General features: G+C 51.1%; 1 protein-coding gene and 1 long non-coding RNA gene across 6 annotated transcripts; one reads left to right on the top strand and one right to left on the bottom strand.

The window, feature by feature from the left end:
* Positions 1–1,798: 1,798 nt before the first annotated feature.
* Positions 1,799–13,950, bottom strand: LOC142406323 (uncharacterized). Of its 5 annotated transcripts, none has more exons than XR_012774544.1 (3): positions 13,823–13,950; positions 11,750–11,882; positions 1,799–3,811 (listed from the first exon to the last, which is right to left on the bottom strand). It is a non-coding gene; the product is annotated as an uncharacterized LOC142406323 (long non-coding RNA). The 5 variants fall into 5 exon arrangements; XR_012774542.1 differs by lacking the exon at positions 13,823–13,950 and adding an exon at positions 13,561–13,732; XR_012774543.1 differs by lacking the exon at positions 13,823–13,950 and adding an exon at positions 8,789–11,318 and having other exon boundaries at positions 11,750–13,372.
* KLF10 (KLF transcription factor 10) lies at positions 13,869–19,751 on the top strand. The gene is made up of 4 exons (XM_075495073.1): positions 13,869–14,001; positions 16,073–16,321; positions 16,424–17,324; positions 18,240–19,751. Exons 2-4 carry the CDS (start codon positions 16,091–16,093, stop codon positions 18,497–18,499), a joined length of 1,392 nt encoding a protein of 463 aa, XP_075351188.1. The 5' UTR covers positions 13,869–14,001; positions 16,073–16,090; the 3' UTR covers positions 18,500–19,751.
* The last annotated feature ends 70 nt before the right edge of the window (positions 19,752–19,821 follow it).

The raw sequence follows: 19,821 nt of genomic DNA, 5'->3' as shown, positions 1-19,821 counted from the left end.
CGCAATAGATTTCCGAAAGGCCCTTTTGCCATGGTTCACAGGCTGTCCTGTGCCCGCGGAGAAACAGCAAAGGAGGAGGGTGACGTGGTGGTTTGCCCGTCTCCCTCAGGCCTCTCCGGAGCTGGCACGAGTTGTGGATGAGTAACCGTGTCTGCAGGCGCTCCTGAAGGACAGTGGACGCGGCCACCGAGCTGTCACGCCCTGCGTCTGCTGCCGGTGCTTTCAGCCCTCAGCAGAGGCTTCTCCCACCCGGAGCGGAGAGGAGCGGCCGGACGCTCCCCGTCGCCCCGGCAGAACGCGGGGTGCTCTCGCGGCGGGCACTGAGGAGCAGGGCCAGCCCTGGGTCGGGGCTGACGCCTCCAGCCTGCTCTGTGGCCATTCCTGTTCAACCAAAGTCGAGCCAGAGCGTGTTTGGGAGCGTGTCCTCAGCCTGGCGGAGCAAGTCCTGCAGAGGGGCTTACGCCCACAGCAGGTACCACAGACGTCTGGGACAGCCACAGGCTCCTCTCTTGAGCGTGATCGGGGCCACACCCTAGGCCGCAATTTAAAAAAAAAGGCTATAGGATATGAGTGTAGGAGAAGGTGCTGGTGTTCCGGGCAGGTGGCTGGCACTCCGCGGGAGTGCTCAGCTCTTCCCGTCGCAGGGGCAGCTGCGGGGTGTGCAGTCCTTCCAGGGCTCGGAGTCTGACTTGTTGGCTCTTGTTCTTGAAGCCAGAGAGGAAATGGGGGTGGGAAAAAAACCTTTGATAAACTGCTGGGGACAGTAGTCTGTGAGCATTTTCTTTAACAAAACACCTGCACCATTTCCACCACTTGCAAGCAAAACAAAATCTAAGGTCCATGGCATTTCAATACTCACAGGGAAGGCAAAGTAATGTTTAAAAACCTGTCTAAACCCTTCCATTCGCATCTTCCTTCATGTGTGCCTAAAGCAGAGCCAGTCCCCCGCTCACTCTGAGTAAAAGCAAATTCCACAGTTCTGTTTATTTCAGTGTGTAACTCCCAAGGAAACCCCCTCCTTGGAGGGACTAAAACAGGAAAACGTCACCCTAAACCAGAAGTCAAACCCGATATTAAAAGAGGGGCAACAAGATCCAGGTCAGGTCTGGGGATGGGTTTGTTTCCCCCACACTTGGGCTTGCTCCAGCATAACCGTAGTCCGTCAGCTCACCTCCTCCACCACCCAGGCAGCTCAGAAAGGCAACCCCGACCCTGCGCAGCCCGAGACCGCGCTGCGTAGCCTGGCTAACAGGGCAAGGAGGCTGGCGTCCACCTGACCACAGCTGCTTCCACGTGGGAGTCAGCCGGGGAGAAGACGTGAAGAGAAGCCCCTTGCTTGCACCGGCCTCCCCCGAGGTGGGGGCTGACGGTTTACTTGCAGCGGAGCAGCCGGGAGGGCACCGGGACGGTTCGCCCTGCAGCTGCAGCTCCTCCGAGCTTCAAGCAGCACCTCGCCAGACACGGGGATTAGCTAACAAGCCGCCTTGGGAAGCAACACCGAGACAGGCTGTGCTTTTCTCTTCCTGCCCGAACAAGACGGCCTGTGCAACATGAGCGCTTCCCGCTCGGGACCCACGTAAACAGAGCACACGCGGCCCCTGCAGCCTTTCACCCACTAAACTCTGTTTACATATTTCACTCCTCGCTTTTCCCCCTCCGCTGCAAACCAATACCTTTGTGTGTGTGTGCGGGTATTGCGTTTGGCAGGGCCATATGGTGTTTTCCTGACATATATTTGAGGCCAGATACGTAATTGTACTGCGGAGAGATTTAAGATGAGAAAACCTTTCCAGGACATTTAAGCTGTATAAATAATCATAATAAAAGGCCTTTGTAAATCTGTGTTTATTTCTGACAAGCTGCTTGCTAGTCTACTCAGTATGAAATATAGACAGACTGTGACTTAAGAACTTCCTCAGTAAACAAAACAGCAAATGAGTAAGATAAATGGATACGTCTAGAGAAACAAATGCTTCTTGAAATTCCACTTAAACACATTTTTATTTTTATTTTATAAAGATAGGAGTACTTAGAAATGATTTTAACAGGGAAAAGGTCTTGCCTTGATGTACTAAAATAAGCAAATAATTACGGCTGAGATTTTCAAATCTGCCTAAGGGATTCAAGTCTCCAACTAAACTAAACAAAGTGAGCATCCAAATCCCTTAAGCAGCCTCGAAAATCCTTCTACCCGGATGCACAGGGCCATGCGTATAAAAGTATATAGAGTTGCATGAGTAAAAGACTTAATATTTCTTTCACCAAAGCAACTATTTCAAGGGATTCTGAGTATATACATACATAAAAATTAACTCCAATAAGTTGCGGTATTTGAAAGAGTGCTTGGTTGGTCTGTCACGTGATCCAATCAATGCTCATTGTTTATTTAACAAGAGTAAATTTGACCCAAAAGTTTCTAAAGCCTTGAGCGCTCCAACACCCAGTGCCAGCAGGATTATTCAAGGGCATTCACCCAGAGTTGCCAAATAGTCCTGCAGTAACCAAACAGACCCACACACCATTCGAGCGTGGGCTGGCCAGACCCCGTGCTATTAATAGTCATCCCGCAGAGGGAGAGGGGTCTGTGCATGTAGGACCACACATAGGTCTGCTCCTAAAAAACGTGGCTTTGCTGTATCATCTGTGTCATCCTAATTCGAATCCATAAAGCTTTCTTCAGCATGGGTTGCTACGCAGTGTTCTTTAGTTTAACAGATGCTTTCCAGACACAGTCTTATTTTACATATATGTACATTAGCGTCTCAGCTTTGCCTTCCATAGGTATGCTGACCAGGATGGTGTGTCACTGATTTCACTATGACTGCAAGCATTCACAACACCTCTAGTTGCTCTTACATGAAATCTGAGCCTTTAATTCACTGCACGTAAGGAAACAGATCCAAACTGTGACAGACTGATGATATGTGACAACGCAGCTCACACAGGGCAGAAAATACTGGGGTGGAGGAGAAGAGGGTGTCACCCCAGCTTTAGAAGTTCTCAGGACTTCTCCAGAAGCAAGAATTCCTGGGAACCTGAAGTCCTTTGCCTGACCGAGGAGCAGGCAAAGCTTTCTGGAGAATTGTTACGGATGTTACAGGCTCCAGAGAACTATACATTACAGCTCATAACGCACACGGTCTCATGAGGCTGACCTGGATTTGAGGTTAACGTCAAAGCTTCCTGAGGACAAACGTAGCCAAAGGGCTTGCTTCCACCTTCCTCCTTTTGTCTGTACTCATGTTCCAGCACTGGTCCCAGCCAGCGCTCACTGATTGTGAACAGGACCCATGAGGATGGCATCCACTGCCTGTGCATCCAGGTTCATGCAGCAGAAGGCTGAATACACAAGCAGAATAAAAGTGTGGAAAATGTGACCCACCTTATCTGACAAAGCCTTTTGTGGGCACAAGAACCCCCTGACCCTCACTCACTGCTTTCTCTTCCACCCAAAGGAAATGTCCTTTTTTGGAAGGGCTCTGAAGACGGTTCCTGGTAAGCGCATGATCCTGGCCGCACAGAGCAGGATGTAGCTGTTTTCTGATAGTTAAAACTGTTCCAGCTGCAAAACAAACACATGTACACACACAAATGTTACAACATCAATGTTTCTTTTACAGCTGGTGCCATCAAATAAATGAAGATGGTCTTCAGCTTGAAACCAACAACTGGATGCAAGCTTTCTTCTGGTAGAGATCTCTCTTTCACATTCCGTCTTTCAGTCCTTGCTCAAAACAGTTCACTGCACTGGGATCAACAACTGCAGAATCACACCTTCTTTCCTTCTGCCCAGTATCTGCATTTTCAGTCCCTAAACAAAGGGAGATGAAATAGTATTTTGCAAGAATCATTTTGTCCTGCCACTACTGCAAACCAGACAGTTACTTTTCAACAGCGCTCATGAAAAGGCTTCATGGAAGTTCATGCTGAAAATGAATGTGTTAGTCAAGCTTCAGCCATTCCTCTTGGTGTAGAAGTAGAGCTTACCTGCAAAACCCACCTCAATTTAACTTAGGAACAGGAAAATACTAGAAAAATGTTGAAAGTGAAAGAAAAAAACATTTCACAAAACCAAACATTTCTGGAAGCAGTGAGAAATGACTGTCAACTCTCTCCTGGGAAAACGAAGCTAGTTATACGCAAGCCTTCTCCTGACTTTTTAAAATTATTTTTAAATACAAGCTATGCTTCTGAATCAGCTCTGAAACCGCAGGAATCGCAAAGCCTTGGACCCCAGTCTTACGGCTACAGCCAAAGAGGCAGACCCAGGGGCCTAAGAAGAGATTAATGGTGGACAAGTACATTTCTAAAAACCCAGCAGAACAGAGCCACTGCCCCTCAGCAGAGCAAATCTCCGAGAGATGGTGACAGTCAGCTGCCATGCTGCATACCCCATCGAGGGGGAATGGGGGAAAAGAGAAGCTTCTGACACAGGACAGAGGCAACCAAGCTGTTCCCTGGGGCAGCAGCCTGGTTCCCTACAGGGTCTGAAACTGTCCTCTTCATGCCCCATCTCAATAGCTCAGAAGCTACATCCCTTCTTCTCCGCTTCCTTCATGCCCTTGCAAGATCCTCAGGCTTCCTCAACTTCTTCTAAATTTGAGTTCCCATCACAGTATCTCCTCTCTCCCCACAGTTTTTACCCCAGTCTCTTGGCAGCAAAGGGCAGTCTGTGCTGTGTCCAAGTTGTAGCCACGCACGTGAACACCTGCATGCCAAGCAGCCAGCAAATAGGCAGGCCCGAGCTCGCTCAGTCCGTCCCTCTGCCAAACTCTCCTCTGCCCAGCTGATGGTTCTCGTTGGCCTTGTAGGCACTCATGGTGGGATCCACCTCGCCTCACTCCACCTGCTTTGTAGATTCACCCATCTATGGTAGCTGCCCAGGCTCCCATTATCAGCACAGGAGATGGAGGCAACAGAGCTCAGAGTGCAATTCATCCCACATCAGGGAAAAATGAAACATGCCTGAACCCTGTGGTTTATACTTACTAGCACTCTGCAGACTATAAAAAGAGCTATAAAACCAGATGCTTGTGTTATAAGCACCTAATCTGAGATGAACTCCACCCATAGTGACTCTGGGTACATTTGTATTCACTTTGCTATTTGAACCCGAGAACAACCTTGGGCCCAGGGTCAAACAGTGCAAACTGGCTCGCTTCCCAGCTGCTCACAAAGGTCCTCTGGAGCAGATGATTTGCACCCACGGAAGAGATGAGGGGGAGCATGCCAGCACACATCCCATCTCCCCAGGCCTCCTCGGCCTCCCGTGGCAGCGCACTCACTAGTACAGGCCATGCTCTACAGCCCTCCGTGGCCGTTTTGCAACAGACATGTGCCTACACATCTACACCCTTCCAGGCATTGACCTCATCCACCATCCCTTCTTCCCCTCATGGAGAAGGGACTTTGGACCAGGGAGACAGCAGTGACAGGCAGGTTCAGATTGATGAGGTCTTCACAAGGCTGCCTGCCAGCCCTTTAATGCCGGCACATCACTCACTGGGTCCTCATCTCAACAGACGGGAGAATCGCCACCACCCTTTGGAGGCTGGCTATCACCACAGAGTTGTGGGTACAATAACCAGCTACACGGGCTCAGTCTGCACCACCAGATCCTATTGATAAAGCATGCTCTGTCTACTGTGGATAAGCCAGTGCCCTCTTCTTCTAGAAGAGCTTCTATGAGGTCAGGGTGCCACTCTGCATGTCATCTCAAACAGGGCGCACACAGTGCCTCTCCTTGTTACTGTGGCTCCTGCAGAGTGAACATCTGTGGGACCAAGGTGCAGCGTGTCTCCAAGGACGAGCTGCGGGACAGAGGTGACTCTCCAACAGCGAGCTGCAAGGCCAAAGCGCGTGTCTCCCATGGGGAGCTGCAGGAATGAGGTGCATGTCCCCAGAATTGAGCTGCAAGAGCAAAGTGAGCCACACAGAGGAGAATTCAGAGAGCGGAGAGATGCCAGCACCCTGCTGCCGTGCAGGTGGTTGGGACAGGTCGCATGTTGCAGAACCTGCACCATCTCCAGCTAAACCGCTCCACAGGGATCTGCAAAGTCCAGGGTTTTGGCACACCTGATGAAAATCTTTGGGCAAGTTTTTCTGGTCATGAGGGCAACCCCACTGACGAGGGTTCCCTCCCTGGGGTCTCTGACAAAGCCAACACCATCTCTGCACATTGCGCATTTGGAGTGTAAACAGGGATCTCCTCTGCAGCCCCTCGCATAGACCCGAGATCACAGTGGAGACACTTGCACTGAGCAGCACCAAAGCTGGCTTTCACATAGGCTCTTGTTTTAAAAATTTAAAGTAGTATTGCTCAGTCCTTATATTGCTGCCAAGAGACTATCTGAGCAGCAAAGCTGTGACTCCTATGACGTCTCTTTAAATGAAACACAAAGCCTTGATCTCCACAGGTCCCTCAAGTGTGCCCTCTGCTCTTAGTTCCTGTGACATCTTAAGAGAAAAAAAATGAAATCAATTACTAATAGCAAATAGATTGCTTAACAGCATGCCAGTGGTGTGTTTTGTACCATGATGCCAAGGGCGTGGTATGTGAGCCAGGCATTTGGCAAGAGACAGCAGCGGGATATGGGAGAGCTCAAGGCCTGCCGACACGTACGGGAGGAGTGTACTGGGTGCAGGGAGCCAAACTGGATGCAGTTTAGTCTGTATTGTATGCAGGACATGCTACCTGCATTTTTGCACCTGCATTTTCCTATCCAGAGACTATTTGCTTGCTTGAATATAAACTAACAGGTATGCAGTGGGGGTGGGATCAAGTATTAGCATCAACAAATTAACACTGCAGGAGCTATTAACATCTCTACCTCATCTGTCATATGGGGCTGAAACTAGTCAATAGTTCAAAAATTATTAAAGGTAGATAGGTTTAAAGAAAAGAAGGACCTTCGTTCACATGAATTCTATCAAAACACCTATAATGGGAGGTGTAGAAATGCTGTTACCTGTGTTAGGAGAAAGGCAAAGCTGTCCCTGCTGACTTCTATGCTGTATTGATATGTCACATGAGATGCCCTGGCCACAGCACCATCTCACCTCCTTCATACCTCCAGGATTTAGCCCATCAGAGGAACTCTTGAAATGCAGCAGACATTAAGTCACTGTGTAACAAGTAAATTCTGTTTTGGCATGAAAAAGCACACAAACGTATTTCTAATGCTTCCATCGGGAAAAACATTTGTCTGATCATAGCACCCACAGGTGGCTTTGTTAACTACACAAGCTCATTCCACGATGCATAGAGGCTGTCTCCTTCTCATCTTACTGGCTGACAGTTCAGCTTCTAAGTATCTGATTTTGTTAGCAGAAATTCAAATTGATCAGTTAGGTTTTATATTAAAATCATGACACTGGGAAAGCTCTGAATATAATAAATACACCATTCAAAGTGGTGGAACGCACAGTCCCGTATGTCATTCTCGCAAGCAGAAAAGGTTCTCAGCTCTGTTTTCTGATATTTTCCAAGCTCTGCCTGCAAATAAACAATGCCACTTTGCCATACTCTTCCACAGCCCTCCAAAGGTATCCATGTTCTTGTGAAATGGCATATCTCCACATCATGCATAGGACCCAATAACGTTGCCCTTTATTGGAGGTATCAACAAAACCACCAGCATTGCACAAGTGAAGAAAGACCACACAAGATACTAAACAAAAATAAACACATGGTCACACCATGTGAAGTGAAATAGGAAGCATGATCTACATGGAAAGAATCAACAAATCATTCCAATATTAACTCCTGATTTCCCCTATAGAGAATTCCCAGGATTTTTTGGACCAAGACATGCAGCGAGTATGCAACTTGGCTGCTTTGAGCTGACCAGACCCCCGTTCTGGCTGCCCTACCAAAAAGACAGATGGGAAGCAGGACTGTAGCCGGTACCATCGTCCTGTCCAGTGTCCTGAGAAGAAACACAGTTCTTGTGACAGCCACAGGACCTGAGGAAAGTTCTGGTTGGCTTACAGCCTGATCCTGCACTGAAGGAATTGAATATAAAACCTCTCACAATCTTTAGTGGATACTGAAGCAATCATTTACTCACCTAGGTTCTTTCTGCTCTAAAATAACCATCTATCCCACAGTTTTCTGTGAAACAGGTATACATCTAACATCAGAGGTTAAAAATACCTCTTGGTGTCCCATCACAAGGAAGCGGAAAATGACTCTTGCTTATTGGTATGTAGAAGCCAAGAGTTTAGGATAAAGGAGCAACTTAAAACACCTTCTTAATTCCGCATGCCAAAGTCAAGATAAGCTACAGATAACAGAGCTGCATTTCTTAAGAGCAGGGTGAAATTCAGGAGAATGGAGTCTCGCCTGACAGCCTCAGTCCCTAGACGGCTGGACAGGCTGCAGTTACACAGCTGGCCAGTGATTTACCAGCCCTGTTGCCAATTCTCTTCCCTAATTTATCTTCCTGATCCCATGACAATTTAGCTTCCCACATCAGAAGAATATGACCTCTAGGCTGGATAAGTGGTTTTCTGGGAAATTTAAACTTAAGATATAGTGTAATAGGCATACATAAATAACCCACAAGTGCTTAAAAGTCAAAATCCTAAACATCTTCTCAATGAAAAACCCAGACATGTCCATTTTCTCCTGGGTGGCATAAAACCACATCCCAGCTTCTCTGGGAAACTGAACAGAAAATACAAATACATGTGAATTGACAGTGATCCTTTAGCTGCTTCCAGTGATTGCCAGAGAAAATCAGTTTCACTGAAAACTGCTCACTTGCGAAAAAGAAGTTTCTCTTACCTGTCCTAGGCTTCATTAGGGGTGTTTGAGGTTTTTTTTCCCCTCGTCAGGCTGTCTCCTATGGCAGCAGTGCAAACATCAGTGCTGCTAACAGCCTCTGAAGCCTTCCATTGAACGGTGCTGAGCAGGCACGGCAGGACTGGAACTGCGGTGACTCAGGAACAGCCACAAATGCTCCAGAGAAAAAGGGCCATGAGCAATACTGTGTAAAATGCACGTACGCAGAAACTGGGATTAGTGTCACGTAGGGCTGGGGAGGAACATGGTGCTGCCAGCCAAACAGGACTTGCTCTGTCTGGCAATCTGGTAAAGCAAACTAAAACCCATAAACTGAAGTCTTAATGACAAGGAAGTTCTGGTTTTCACCTGGTATTCTAATAAATGATTGCAGAATAAGGACAAAGCAGGTTTTTCCTAAGGTTGGGATGTGTGAGGAAATGGGGTATGAAGAAGAAGGGAAAAGAACTTAGAGGAGACAAAAAAGGAGACAAGCTGCCTTGTTGCTGATTATATGCTCCACCTCCCCAGTTATCTGATATATAAAGCTCTGCAACTGCTCTCTGTAGCAGCAGAGACACTTTTCCAATTAATAAATGAACACGAGCAGTAGTAGGCGTGCCAGGGAAAAGAGAATAGCCCCACACTGTACAACCCTCTCTTGCCCTGAACTCCGTCTGCTGCCTCCGGCCCTCCTTCCTCCCCCTCCCCATTCTCGGTTTGCTCCCTTCCTTCCGTCCTTCCTCTCGTGTTCCCCGGCTGCCGCTTTCCTGCCATTTCAGAGCTGCCTTTCCCTGGCCACCCCCTCAGCCTCAGCTGCTTTCAGACACCCACGGCATCGCTCTGCATATGAAAATGAGCTGTCACATTTTCCAGCCTCTGAAGCAGAGATTATTTTTGGGAGAGGTGGTTTTGACAGTTCTGCCCTGCAGTTCACAGGCAGAGCACAGGGCGGGCTGCGACTGTGCAGGGGGAGAATAGGAAGGAGGGTACAGCAGTTCAATGCACATGCAGGGCTCCTGGCTGTGCACTCAGAAGGGACTGGAGGTCTGTGGAAGGACACGAAGCTCCTGTGGGGTATGGGAGCCAAGGAGCAGTTAAGTCTCCCCACTTCTGAGGGCTGCTCTTTCCCAACCCAAGGCCAGCTGCTAGCAATGCTGCTACAGGACACACCACTGAGATGACAGTCAAGCCTGCCTGTGGAAGACAGGCACAGCGAAGCCCCTCTCCGCCCTCTCACACAAAGTCCCTCACTCCGGCTGCCTCCCTATCACCCCCAGGCCACCAGACAGTCTCTTACAGAGGCCATACTCCCTGCCAAATATCACAGTCAGCATCCAGACCTCATCCAAAGATCTGGCCTAAAGACCCTGAAGAGGGAAAGTGTAACAGGATTTTGACCTACCAGTGCAGCCCCAGCCATTCTGTGCACTTTGACCGCAGCTGGCCAGCATATAACGCGGAACTTGTGGGGCAGAAGGTCCTGGGGCACCTGAGTGGTGGCAGCAGAAGACAAGCACTGACATGATGGGAACAAACCCCAGGGGTGAGAGGAAACGCTAACACAGGAGAAGGGAGAATGAGCAGAAGGCTTCCCGGGTGACCAGAAGAGCAGACTGATGAGAAGAGCAGCTGCAGAGGGTTGCTCTGGAAATTGAAGTTGAAACGAGCTGGTTAAATGAAGCAAAGAAGGATGGCAGTTGGGGAGTACCCTGGGATGGAGTGGCTGGCAGTGTCGGCAGGGGAAGAATGGATAGGGAGGATCCAGAAATGACCGAGGAGGTGGCAGGGTAAGATTGGCTGTAGGTGGTGTGGAGCAGGCTCTGGCAGGTGCACTGGGAAATGGCTTTCACGGAGCGAAAGCAGCCTGGATGTCACAGGAAGGAAGGTGCATTAAGAAGTATTAAGCAGCAGGGTGTGTGCTAAGAGCACGAGATCAGCAACTGGGAAAGGTGAGCTGTGAGGGCTAGTGGAGAATCACCGCTGGAAGGGGTGCTGCAAGCAGCAAGGGCGGTCCTGCAAGGACCCACAGCAACAAAGGCAAAGAGCCAAGCGGTCTTAGCGGGAAGCCAAAGCGAGTATGGACAAGGGGGTAAAGAAAGGACAGGAGGAGAGAAAAGTAAGAGCAGGAAAAGAACAAAACAGAACAGGCCACCTGAAGCAGGAGCTGATATTGCAAGTCAGCCCTTTGTTATTTTCTCATAGTTATACTATAGTGGAGTCCAGAAGTACCTGTCAGCCTTGGGTCGCATCCTACTTCGTGTTGCATAAACTGAGAGAGATACAGCCAAAATGCCAAAGCATTTACAACAACCTTGCTCAGTGTCCCCTGAAAGCTACCCTTACGACAAATCTAAAAGGCATGTGATCCAGCTCAAACATCGCTGTACTAATTTCTTCATCTTTCTATTTTATACAAAAATATGTTTTCTCCAAAGAGCAGCTTACTTCTTCTAGAAAATTATTGCAGAATCACCTTAACTTCCACGAGCAGTCCAGCACATACCTCCAACATCTTGCCATAGCAAGCAAACTAAAAATGGTAACAGTATTTCATGTTGCAGACCTTTAGTTCATGTTGGCAACTGGATTTTTAACACTGAAGTTCTCACTATATCTGCAAAACTTTTGTGTATATGCACTACATATATTTAAGGGTGAAAGAAGTGACAAAGATCTGCCTAATTTGCTGCTGAGGTGCAGGTAGAAGTTCTTAGTTTTGTGAGTGAAGTTATCACGTAGGGTTAAACTGTAATGCTGGTACAACTTTTACAGATTTAGTTTTAGGGGCAATAATATGCTTCCAAAGATATTTCAAAATGTTTTAAATAAACACAACTGTAATCACAAAAAACCGTAACAGAACCTGCCATAACAGAAAACACATAATTTCACCAAGAACTACTGTGTATTAGTCCCACAACCTTTATTTCAGCCAGAGCGGATGCAGGCAGATGCACTTACGAGCCAAGAAGTCTTTCCCCAGCCGTGCCTCACGTGACGGTCACACTTTTTGGCAAAGGAGAGCATGTTCCGGGAGTCAAGCAACCCTTTCATCATTTTTTCTTGTCGATTTCAGTGGGAAACACACTTTCTCCTGTTAAGACACATAGAGATGTGGGATCTAATGGAGTGATTTGTAAACAACTGTTTGCTACTACTAGTGAAAAGGATTTGGATCATCCTGAAGTGAATCCTCTTTTGGGAATTCCCTCTTAGATAAGGCAGTCAAACCAGTTTTCCTGCAGGTGTAGCAGGGATCTTATAAACCCTGGCCAAAAGGCAGGCAGGTACTCAAGTTACGTAGTTGAAACAAGATGGGAGATGCAGATTTCCCTCTGTCAAGCGGCACGTTTGCTCAGATAAGACTATTGCGGAAGCTGTAGGAGTGAGGAGAGAGGGATCCCACCACTGGCAGCCTGGTGCAGGGGGCACAGCAGGAGACCACACCCCACCAGACGCGTACAGGGTACCAGTGTGAAGCAGAGGAACAGAAATTCCAGCTGTAATGTATCAGCAGCAACGCTAGAATTAAAGCAATACCAGAAAAAAGCATCTTCCTGAGAATAACGTTACCACTCTTCTGTCAGTACACAAGTCTTTGAACTAATTAAGAATTGTTTTAAATTATATTTTACTCTGTGCTTGTGTTTTGCAGTTGTTATATCCTCATTCTTCCTTCAGGCTGAAGAAACTGCTCGTTTGCTATTCTTGCAGCATTTTTTTCAGTTTCAGACATAATTAAACATTCTGGGAGGTTTCCAGGCAGGTTACAGGAGGACATAACCTGCTGTCAGACCCCTTCTGTCAATTGGGGTCGGCAGACAAGGGGAAGAAGAATTAAGCAGAAGGAAAAGAATACTGGACCATGACACCATTGAAAAGGGGAAAGACAGGAAGACATATCTTAGAAGAAGAAAAAAAAAAGTAGAAAAATGCTCTGAGTGAACGAGGCTGGACTGCCTAGGAGGAGTTGGGGAGATCTCTGAAGTGAAGCTGAATAAATAGGAGAAATGGAACCGAACCATAACGAAGCATCAACTGTACTTCTAGAGCAGAGCAGCACTCTGGCACAAGCAGCACTCAACAGCTGCAGCCTGGCTAGGGATCCCGCTTCTCGGGTGCGGACACACACAGCCACCTTTTCTGCTTGTATTAAAACTTTCTGACAGGAAAAAGAATCCGCCTTAAACCCTGCATCGAGCAGAAAGTATCAAACAGCGCTTGCCCTTCTGGAGTGCCGCAGACTGCAGTGTAACGTAATTAGCTGTGACCCAGCTAATTGGCAGCTGTTACCCAGGCTAGCTGGACGGCAGCTGCCGGGAAGCAAGGCGAGGGAGCCCACGGGGCTACGGGCAGCGCCGCTTGCTCAGGTTAGCTGGTTTACAGCTGGACGCCGCCAAGCTGCGACGCTCTCCGGCCCGCCAAGCCGACGTGCCCGCCGGCCCCGCGGGGCTGGGCTTTCCCTCGGAGCCCCGGCCGCGCTCGGGAGCGGGCCGGGGCCGTGCCCGGCCTTCATGGGACGCACCGGGCGGCTGCGGCCTGCAAACCGCGGGCGATCCCGACGCGTGGCAGCAACCCCCCCTCCCCCCCCAGCGCAGCCGCGGCTGCCTGGGCCTCCCCCCGGCGTGGGCCCGGGGGTGCCGCCAGGACGCTGCCGAGGGCTCCCAGGCGCCACAGCCACGGTGTTTCCTCCGGCGGGGGGGCAGGAAGGCCCAAGGCGGCCGGAGCGACCTGGCCGCCCTCCTCCCCCCGCGCCCGCGGCCCCGCTTCACCTCAGCCCGGCGGATGGGCGGGGGCCGCGCCCGGGAGGCTGCTCCCCCCCCCCCCCGCAGCCGCGTGACCTCATGCGCGAGGAAGCGCCGGGCCGCCCCCGCCGCTCCCACCGGAGGCGGGGGGAGGGGCGGCACTGACTCAGCCGGCGGCGGGGACTCGGCGTGGGCCGCGCACACGCCGCGCTGACACACTGGCCACGCCGCGGGGCAGCCGCCGATCACGCGCGGGCGCCGGGCGCCCATTGGTTGCCGCCTCACACACCTTTGCCGGCGATTGGCGGCGGGCGGCCGGGAGCCCCGCCTCCCCCCCCGCGCGCGGGGCCGGGGGAGCCGCCACCTGAATGGGGAGCGGCGAACAAAAAGAGGAAAATAACGGCAGCGGGCGGAGAGCGGCGGCGGCGCGGGCTCCGGTCAGCCTCGGCTCCCCGCCACCGGCCGGCGGTGAGTGACTGGCCCCGCCCAGCGGGCCGAGCGCGGGCCTGCGGACCCCGCGAGGGGGGCAAGGGAAGCAGGGCGGCCCCGGCCGTGCGTGGGGCGGTGGGGGACGGGGCGTCCCCGGGTGGGGAGGGAGTCCCCAGGGGTGGCGTGGCGGGGGGATCCCGAGGGGACGCGGGGGGGCGGCCGACGCTCCGGGCGAGAAGAGGGACCGCGGGCAGCGGCACGGGCGGGAGGTCGGACTGAGGCGGCGGCTGGAGGGGGTGAGCCGCGGCGGGGGGATCGGGGCTGCTGGGCGGCCTGCGGGGCGAGGGGAAGGAGCGGGGGAGAGTCTGCGGGGTGGGCGGGCGGGGAAAGCCGCGGCGGGGACGGAAGGAGAGAGGAGCTGCCGGGAACCTGTTGGCACCACCGGGCCGGCGACGTGCAGCCTGTGTGCGGGCGTGCCCGGGCGCGCCTAGAGCGGGGGAGCGGCGCGGGCGGCAGGCTCCGCGGCTGCATGTGCCAGGCGGCGGCGGGGGGAGGAGGAAGCCGGAGGGATGCCGGCGCGGCGGGGTCAGGCGGGGGCGGCGCGGCCCGCCGCCAGGAGGAGGTGGGCGGCGCGGGGGCCGGGAAGCGGGCCGGCTCTGCGGGGAAGAGCCAGCCGCAGCCGCCCCCGCCGGCGGAGCCGAGCCGTAGGCTCGCTCCCCGCGGGGACGCCGCTTCGCTTCCCTTCCCTTCCCCCGCGGCGGGAGGCGCCGGGTGTGGCGGCGCTGACCCTCGCCCGGCCCCCGCCCGCTGTGCGGCGAGGCGAGGCGGCGCGGCTCCCCCGGCCGGGCCTTCCCCCGCCCCGCGGGGCCCCGAGGAGGCGGGGCGCGGCCCGGCCCTGCCCGCGGCGGCTGTGGCGGCCTCCCTTCCTGCCGGCTGCCGCCTGCTGAGGGCGGGGGCGGCCGCGCGGGGAACTGGGTGAAAGGTCGGCGCGCGGCAGTGCCCGCGCCGCCGAGCAGGCGCTGATCACGCTTTGTTCACATGCCCCCGCCCCGCGCCGCGCCTCGATCGGCGCCGGCCAATGGGCGCCGGCGCGGCGCGGCGCGGGGAGCCAATAGGGGAGGGCGGGGGCGGTGCGCGCGGGGGCGGGCGGCGGGGAGCGCCGGCGGGGTGCGCTGAGGTGAGGGTGGCGCGCGCCCAACGGCCGGGGGCGGGGCCCGCGCCTGCGCCCGCGCTCCGCCGCCCTCCCCTCAGCCCGCCGCTGCGGGGGCGGTTCGTGACAGCCGGGGCCGGTCTGCCGCCCAGGGGGTGGCCAGGTCTCCTTAAACAGATGCAGCTTACCCGTGGCTCCAGCTGCCTGGCGACGCGGCTCTTCCACCCACACCATCTCATCGGGGGGGCGGGGGCGGGGGGAGGCGGAATTTGCCAGCAGCGGCGGACACCATCCCTCAGAAATTGAAAGCTGTGTTAGGGATAATGGTGGCACATACAGCTTAGGAGGCTTTCTGCGTGGGTTGGTTCCGTGTGGTGACCGGTCAGATAGTGAATATACATACATATATTTCACTTCTCCAAGTTGGTTATTTTCCTTGCATGTACGCGTGTGTGAGAGAGACCTTTTGAGTATTTTCTGGAACATTTTTGGTAGCTAATACCTTTTGAAGAAAATGTGCATCAGTCCCAATATGGTCCTTTCTCATGTGTCAAAATAAGCACAATACTCGGGGCTGAGTTTAAAGCAAAAATGGAAGGAGGGTGGGATGGGGGAGGAAGTTTTGTTTTCTTTTTTTGGGGGTGAAGATTTTTGTTAAGCGTTCAGACGCAACATTTGCAGTATGGAATAACTTAAACTGTTGCTAAAGATTTGGGGGGAGTTCTTTTGTCTCAAGAAAATATATAATCTTTACCAGATGGCCAGATTTCCCCATGAACAACTTCATAAAAATATTATATAAATAAGAAAGAGGGCAGGAAAATACTGGCATACCCCCACATGACCAAGCGTAGTTAGCTTGCACAGGTTGCTTTGTTTGTTTTTTATGATGCCTTCTTATAAGTAGCTGCAAAATATTCAAACTTAGCATCAGGTTTAAAGTTTGCTTTTTTCCTCTAGCTGAAACAGGAGGAAGAAATGGAGATGATGACTGAGAAACAGAGAGATACTAGGTATTTCTGGAACAATACTCCTGAAAAAAGCGATTTCGAGGCTGTAGAAGCCCTTATCTCTATGAGTTGCAACTGGAAATCAGACTTCAAAAAACATGCAGAAATGAGACCTATAACTCCAGCATCTGATATGTCAGAAGAGAGTGACGAGACTTTGCTTCCTGGAGCAGCGGACTTTAATGCAATACCAGCATTTGTAAGTTTTTGAATTTGTATGTGTGCGTGCTTGTTTTTAATAATTAGTGTGGCGATGTGTTGGTAACACACCCCCCCTTACTGTGTCTGTGTCCCTGCACAGTGCCTGACCCCCCCCTACAGCCCGTCTGACTTGGAGATGTCGCAGGTGGTCCATCCGTCGGCACCGGCGCCTGCTGCAGTGCTCGGCAAGTCGCTGGCCGAGGCTGCCAAGCCTCCTCTGGCCACACCTCGGAGAGAGGCGGAGAGGCCTCCAGCAGCCGGGCCTCTGAAGGCTCAAGCGACGAGTGTTATCCGCCACACGGCTGATGCCCAGCTTTGTAATCGCAAAACCTGCCCGGTGAGAACAGCCAGCGTGCTGAAATACCAGGACGGTCTTTCGAGGGAAACAAACAGTAAACAAAATGCCAAAGTAGAACGTTCGGTGTGTTCCTCCGTGGCGCCGAGCAGAGCCGGTGATGAGAGCAGTGAACTGCTGGTGGCAGAAGGAAGAACCATAGAACCAGCTGTCGGTCCGGTGCCCCTGACAAAGCCCTCAGTCAGCAGACATCAGCCTGTCCCTGGGTCGGCACAGCAGTCGGCGGCGGTGGCACCGCCGTGCCCTGCCCAAGGCAGTGGAGCCCCCCCTGTGCCAGTGATTTGCCAGATGGTCCCGCTGACCACAAACAACAACGTTGTGACGGCTGTAGTGCCCAACACCACGCCGAGCCAGCAGCCGGCTCTCTGTCAGCCCATGGTCTTCATGGGCACCCAAGTTCCCAAAGGTGCTGTTATGTTTGTTGTGCCCCAGCCAGTTGTGCAGAGCGCAAAGGCTCCCATTATTAGTCCGAACGGCACGAGACTTTCTCCCATTGCCCCTGCTCCCGGCTTCATACCTTCTACAGCAAAAACCACTCCTCCCGTTGATTCTTCAAGAATAAGAAGTCACATTTGCAGCTACCCAGGATGTGGGAAAACGTACTTCAAGAGCTCCCATTTGAAGGCTCACGTCAGAACACACACAGGTTGGTCACTGTTGATGGATGTTAAAAATTAATGTAGAAGATTGCCGCTATATATGCAACTGGTTAGGGTTCTAGCAATTACTGGGTTTTTTTCATGGAACAAATTGTGGGGCAGCAACAAAATACTTTTTTTGCCAGCGTTCATTATAATGCTGCCTGATCTCTGACAGGAAATCTCCCGGAGGGGAAGTTGACTCAGCAGTTTGTTTGTGCTGGACTTGCTTCGTGTCAGAAGACACTCACTGATGCTTCTTACGAGTGTGGAAGCAAGGCCTTGCCCAGTGTAGAGTATGCTTTTCCAGAGTTAAAGACACCTTATTAGGCTTCCCCACAAGAATGCCTTTGTCAGAAGTGGGTGAAACTTAGAGATTCTTTTTTGAAAGAATATGAGGATCCACTCCAAACTGTTCCTACCTTGGTTATTTTAGGGTAACTTCTCCACGCCTCAGCTCTTAATCGCAGTAGCAAAAAGTCACGCATGTTTTCACAGAGGCTCACAGTGCCCTACCAGAGCTCTGTTACATAAAATGTTATTATGGGTTGCATTTCAGAGGGTAGTTTTGGGCATGCTAAGTCATCATAATCTGCAGTTCATGTGGAGCTGAGAGTTAAAATCAGCTGTCTTGAGACGTAAAGAGCATCTCAAACTATTTGGTTCCGGAGAATTGTTAACCCTTTGTACTGCTTAGCCTTGAGGATAGTGAGTCTGCATGTTTAAATATTGGTATATAAACAATTTTTCACGTTTCATATATATATATATATATAAAATTAACATTTATGTAGATTTTTGGCTCAACTGTCATAATAGAAACTTTTCAGTAAAAAACTCAAATCCTGCCAGTCAAGGCAGTAGTGTTTGTTGCTCAGTTAGCACTCATGGGGTTTTTCTCTTTGTCGTTTTTTTTCTTTTAGGAGAAAAGCCGTTTAGTTGTAGTTGGAAAGGCTGTGAGAGAAGGTTTGCACGGTCTGATGAACTGTCTCGCCATCGCAGAACGCATACTGGGGAGAAGAAGTTCGCCTGCCCGATGTGTGAGCGGCGGTTCATGAGGAGCGACCACTTAACGAAGCACGCGCGTCGCCACTTATCGGCTAAGAAGTTACCAAACTGGCAAATGGAAGTGAGCAAGTTAAACGATATTGCCGTGCCACCAACGTCTGCGACCGCGCAGTGAAAGGACTTACTCTGAAGACGGTGGAATTAACTGTTGTCGCTGGGATATGCCAGCTAAAAAAAGGCTTTTGCTCCTGGTCTGTGGTTCTCCTGCGCTGGCTGCTGATGGCAGTGCAGCAGAGAGGCAAAGGCAGTCTGTGCTCAGTCACAAAAAACGTTGCTGGGAGAACCGGTGGCTGACTGGAATAGCGGGTGTCTTTTGCACTGGTAAGGAGAGAGAGAAAGGGAAAGTTCTAGAGCAGAGCAGCACACACTGTGCCGGTTTTGAATTTTGCAAATTATTCATACGTACTCTAGACCAGTCACGCATGTTACTGAAGGTTTGCTGCTGACGCTTGAGACCAACTCCGATTTTAACTTTCCGTTGTCAGTCTTCAGTACAACACAGACTAGAAGACAGCAATGTATGGGCGCGGGCTTGAAAGCCCAGAGCGCACCTGCGTAAGATAATCTAAATTGGTTTTCCTACTTCTGCCGCCTTTTCTTGGTGGGAATCTTTTCCTCCTGTCCATTCTCTGGCCCAGTCATAAGCGACGGTTTGGTGCCAGACTCCTGGAGATTTTAGAGCTGTCCTCCTGCTTGGGGTGTTTAACACCCCCAGCTTTATGCTGCTGTCCAGGGGGGCTTGGAACGGGTGTTAAGGGGCACCACGGGGGCAGTTGGAGGGTAGGGAGGTTTCTGAATCCTCATTAGCTTTGTAATATTTTCCCAGCTGCTTTGGCAAGCTTTGTGATTATTACGATTGGTTGTACCTGGGCATCGTACGATGCTTCTGCTTTTGCGTTGCTTATGGTTTCCTTTATACCTTCTCACAGTTCTGTACCACTGCCTTTTTCATGACCGGATACAGTGCACTTTCAAGAGAAACATTGTAACTGTAAACGACTCGGGTTGCTTAAGGAAGAAAACCAAGAATCTTGGGCTTCTTGATGGTGTTGTTCTTTGAAAGACGGTTTATACTAAAAATGAAACGGATATATTATGTATTGTATTAAATTAGAAAGTTGTGATTCGAAAAGTAAAATGAGGCAGTAAAGACACCGGCCTAGAATTTAAACTGTAGCTTTTGTGATAAATAATGCATCAACTTTCACTATTTCTATTTTATCCTATTATGTTGAGGACACATATCAGAAAGTGAACAGTTTGAAAATAGTGTATTAGATACGCTTTTTGTGACTACTTTAAAGATTTGCACATTTCTTATGTTGTACTTTATACTTTGTTTACAATAAAACCAATTTTCTTTAATATAGACCTCTCTGTTCTTTCCCCATAGCAGAACTTAGCCCTTTGCAAGGAAAGTAACCTCAAAACAAAGTA

Source organism: Mycteria americana, chromosome 2 (assembly GCF_035582795.1).
Source record: "Mycteria americana isolate JAX WOST 10 ecotype Jacksonville Zoo and Gardens chromosome 2, USCA_MyAme_1.0, whole genome shotgun sequence".
Classification (NCBI taxonomy): domain Eukaryota; kingdom Metazoa; phylum Chordata; class Aves; order Ciconiiformes; family Ciconiidae; genus Mycteria; species Mycteria americana.
This window is presented reverse-complemented; position numbering and strand designations above follow the sequence as displayed.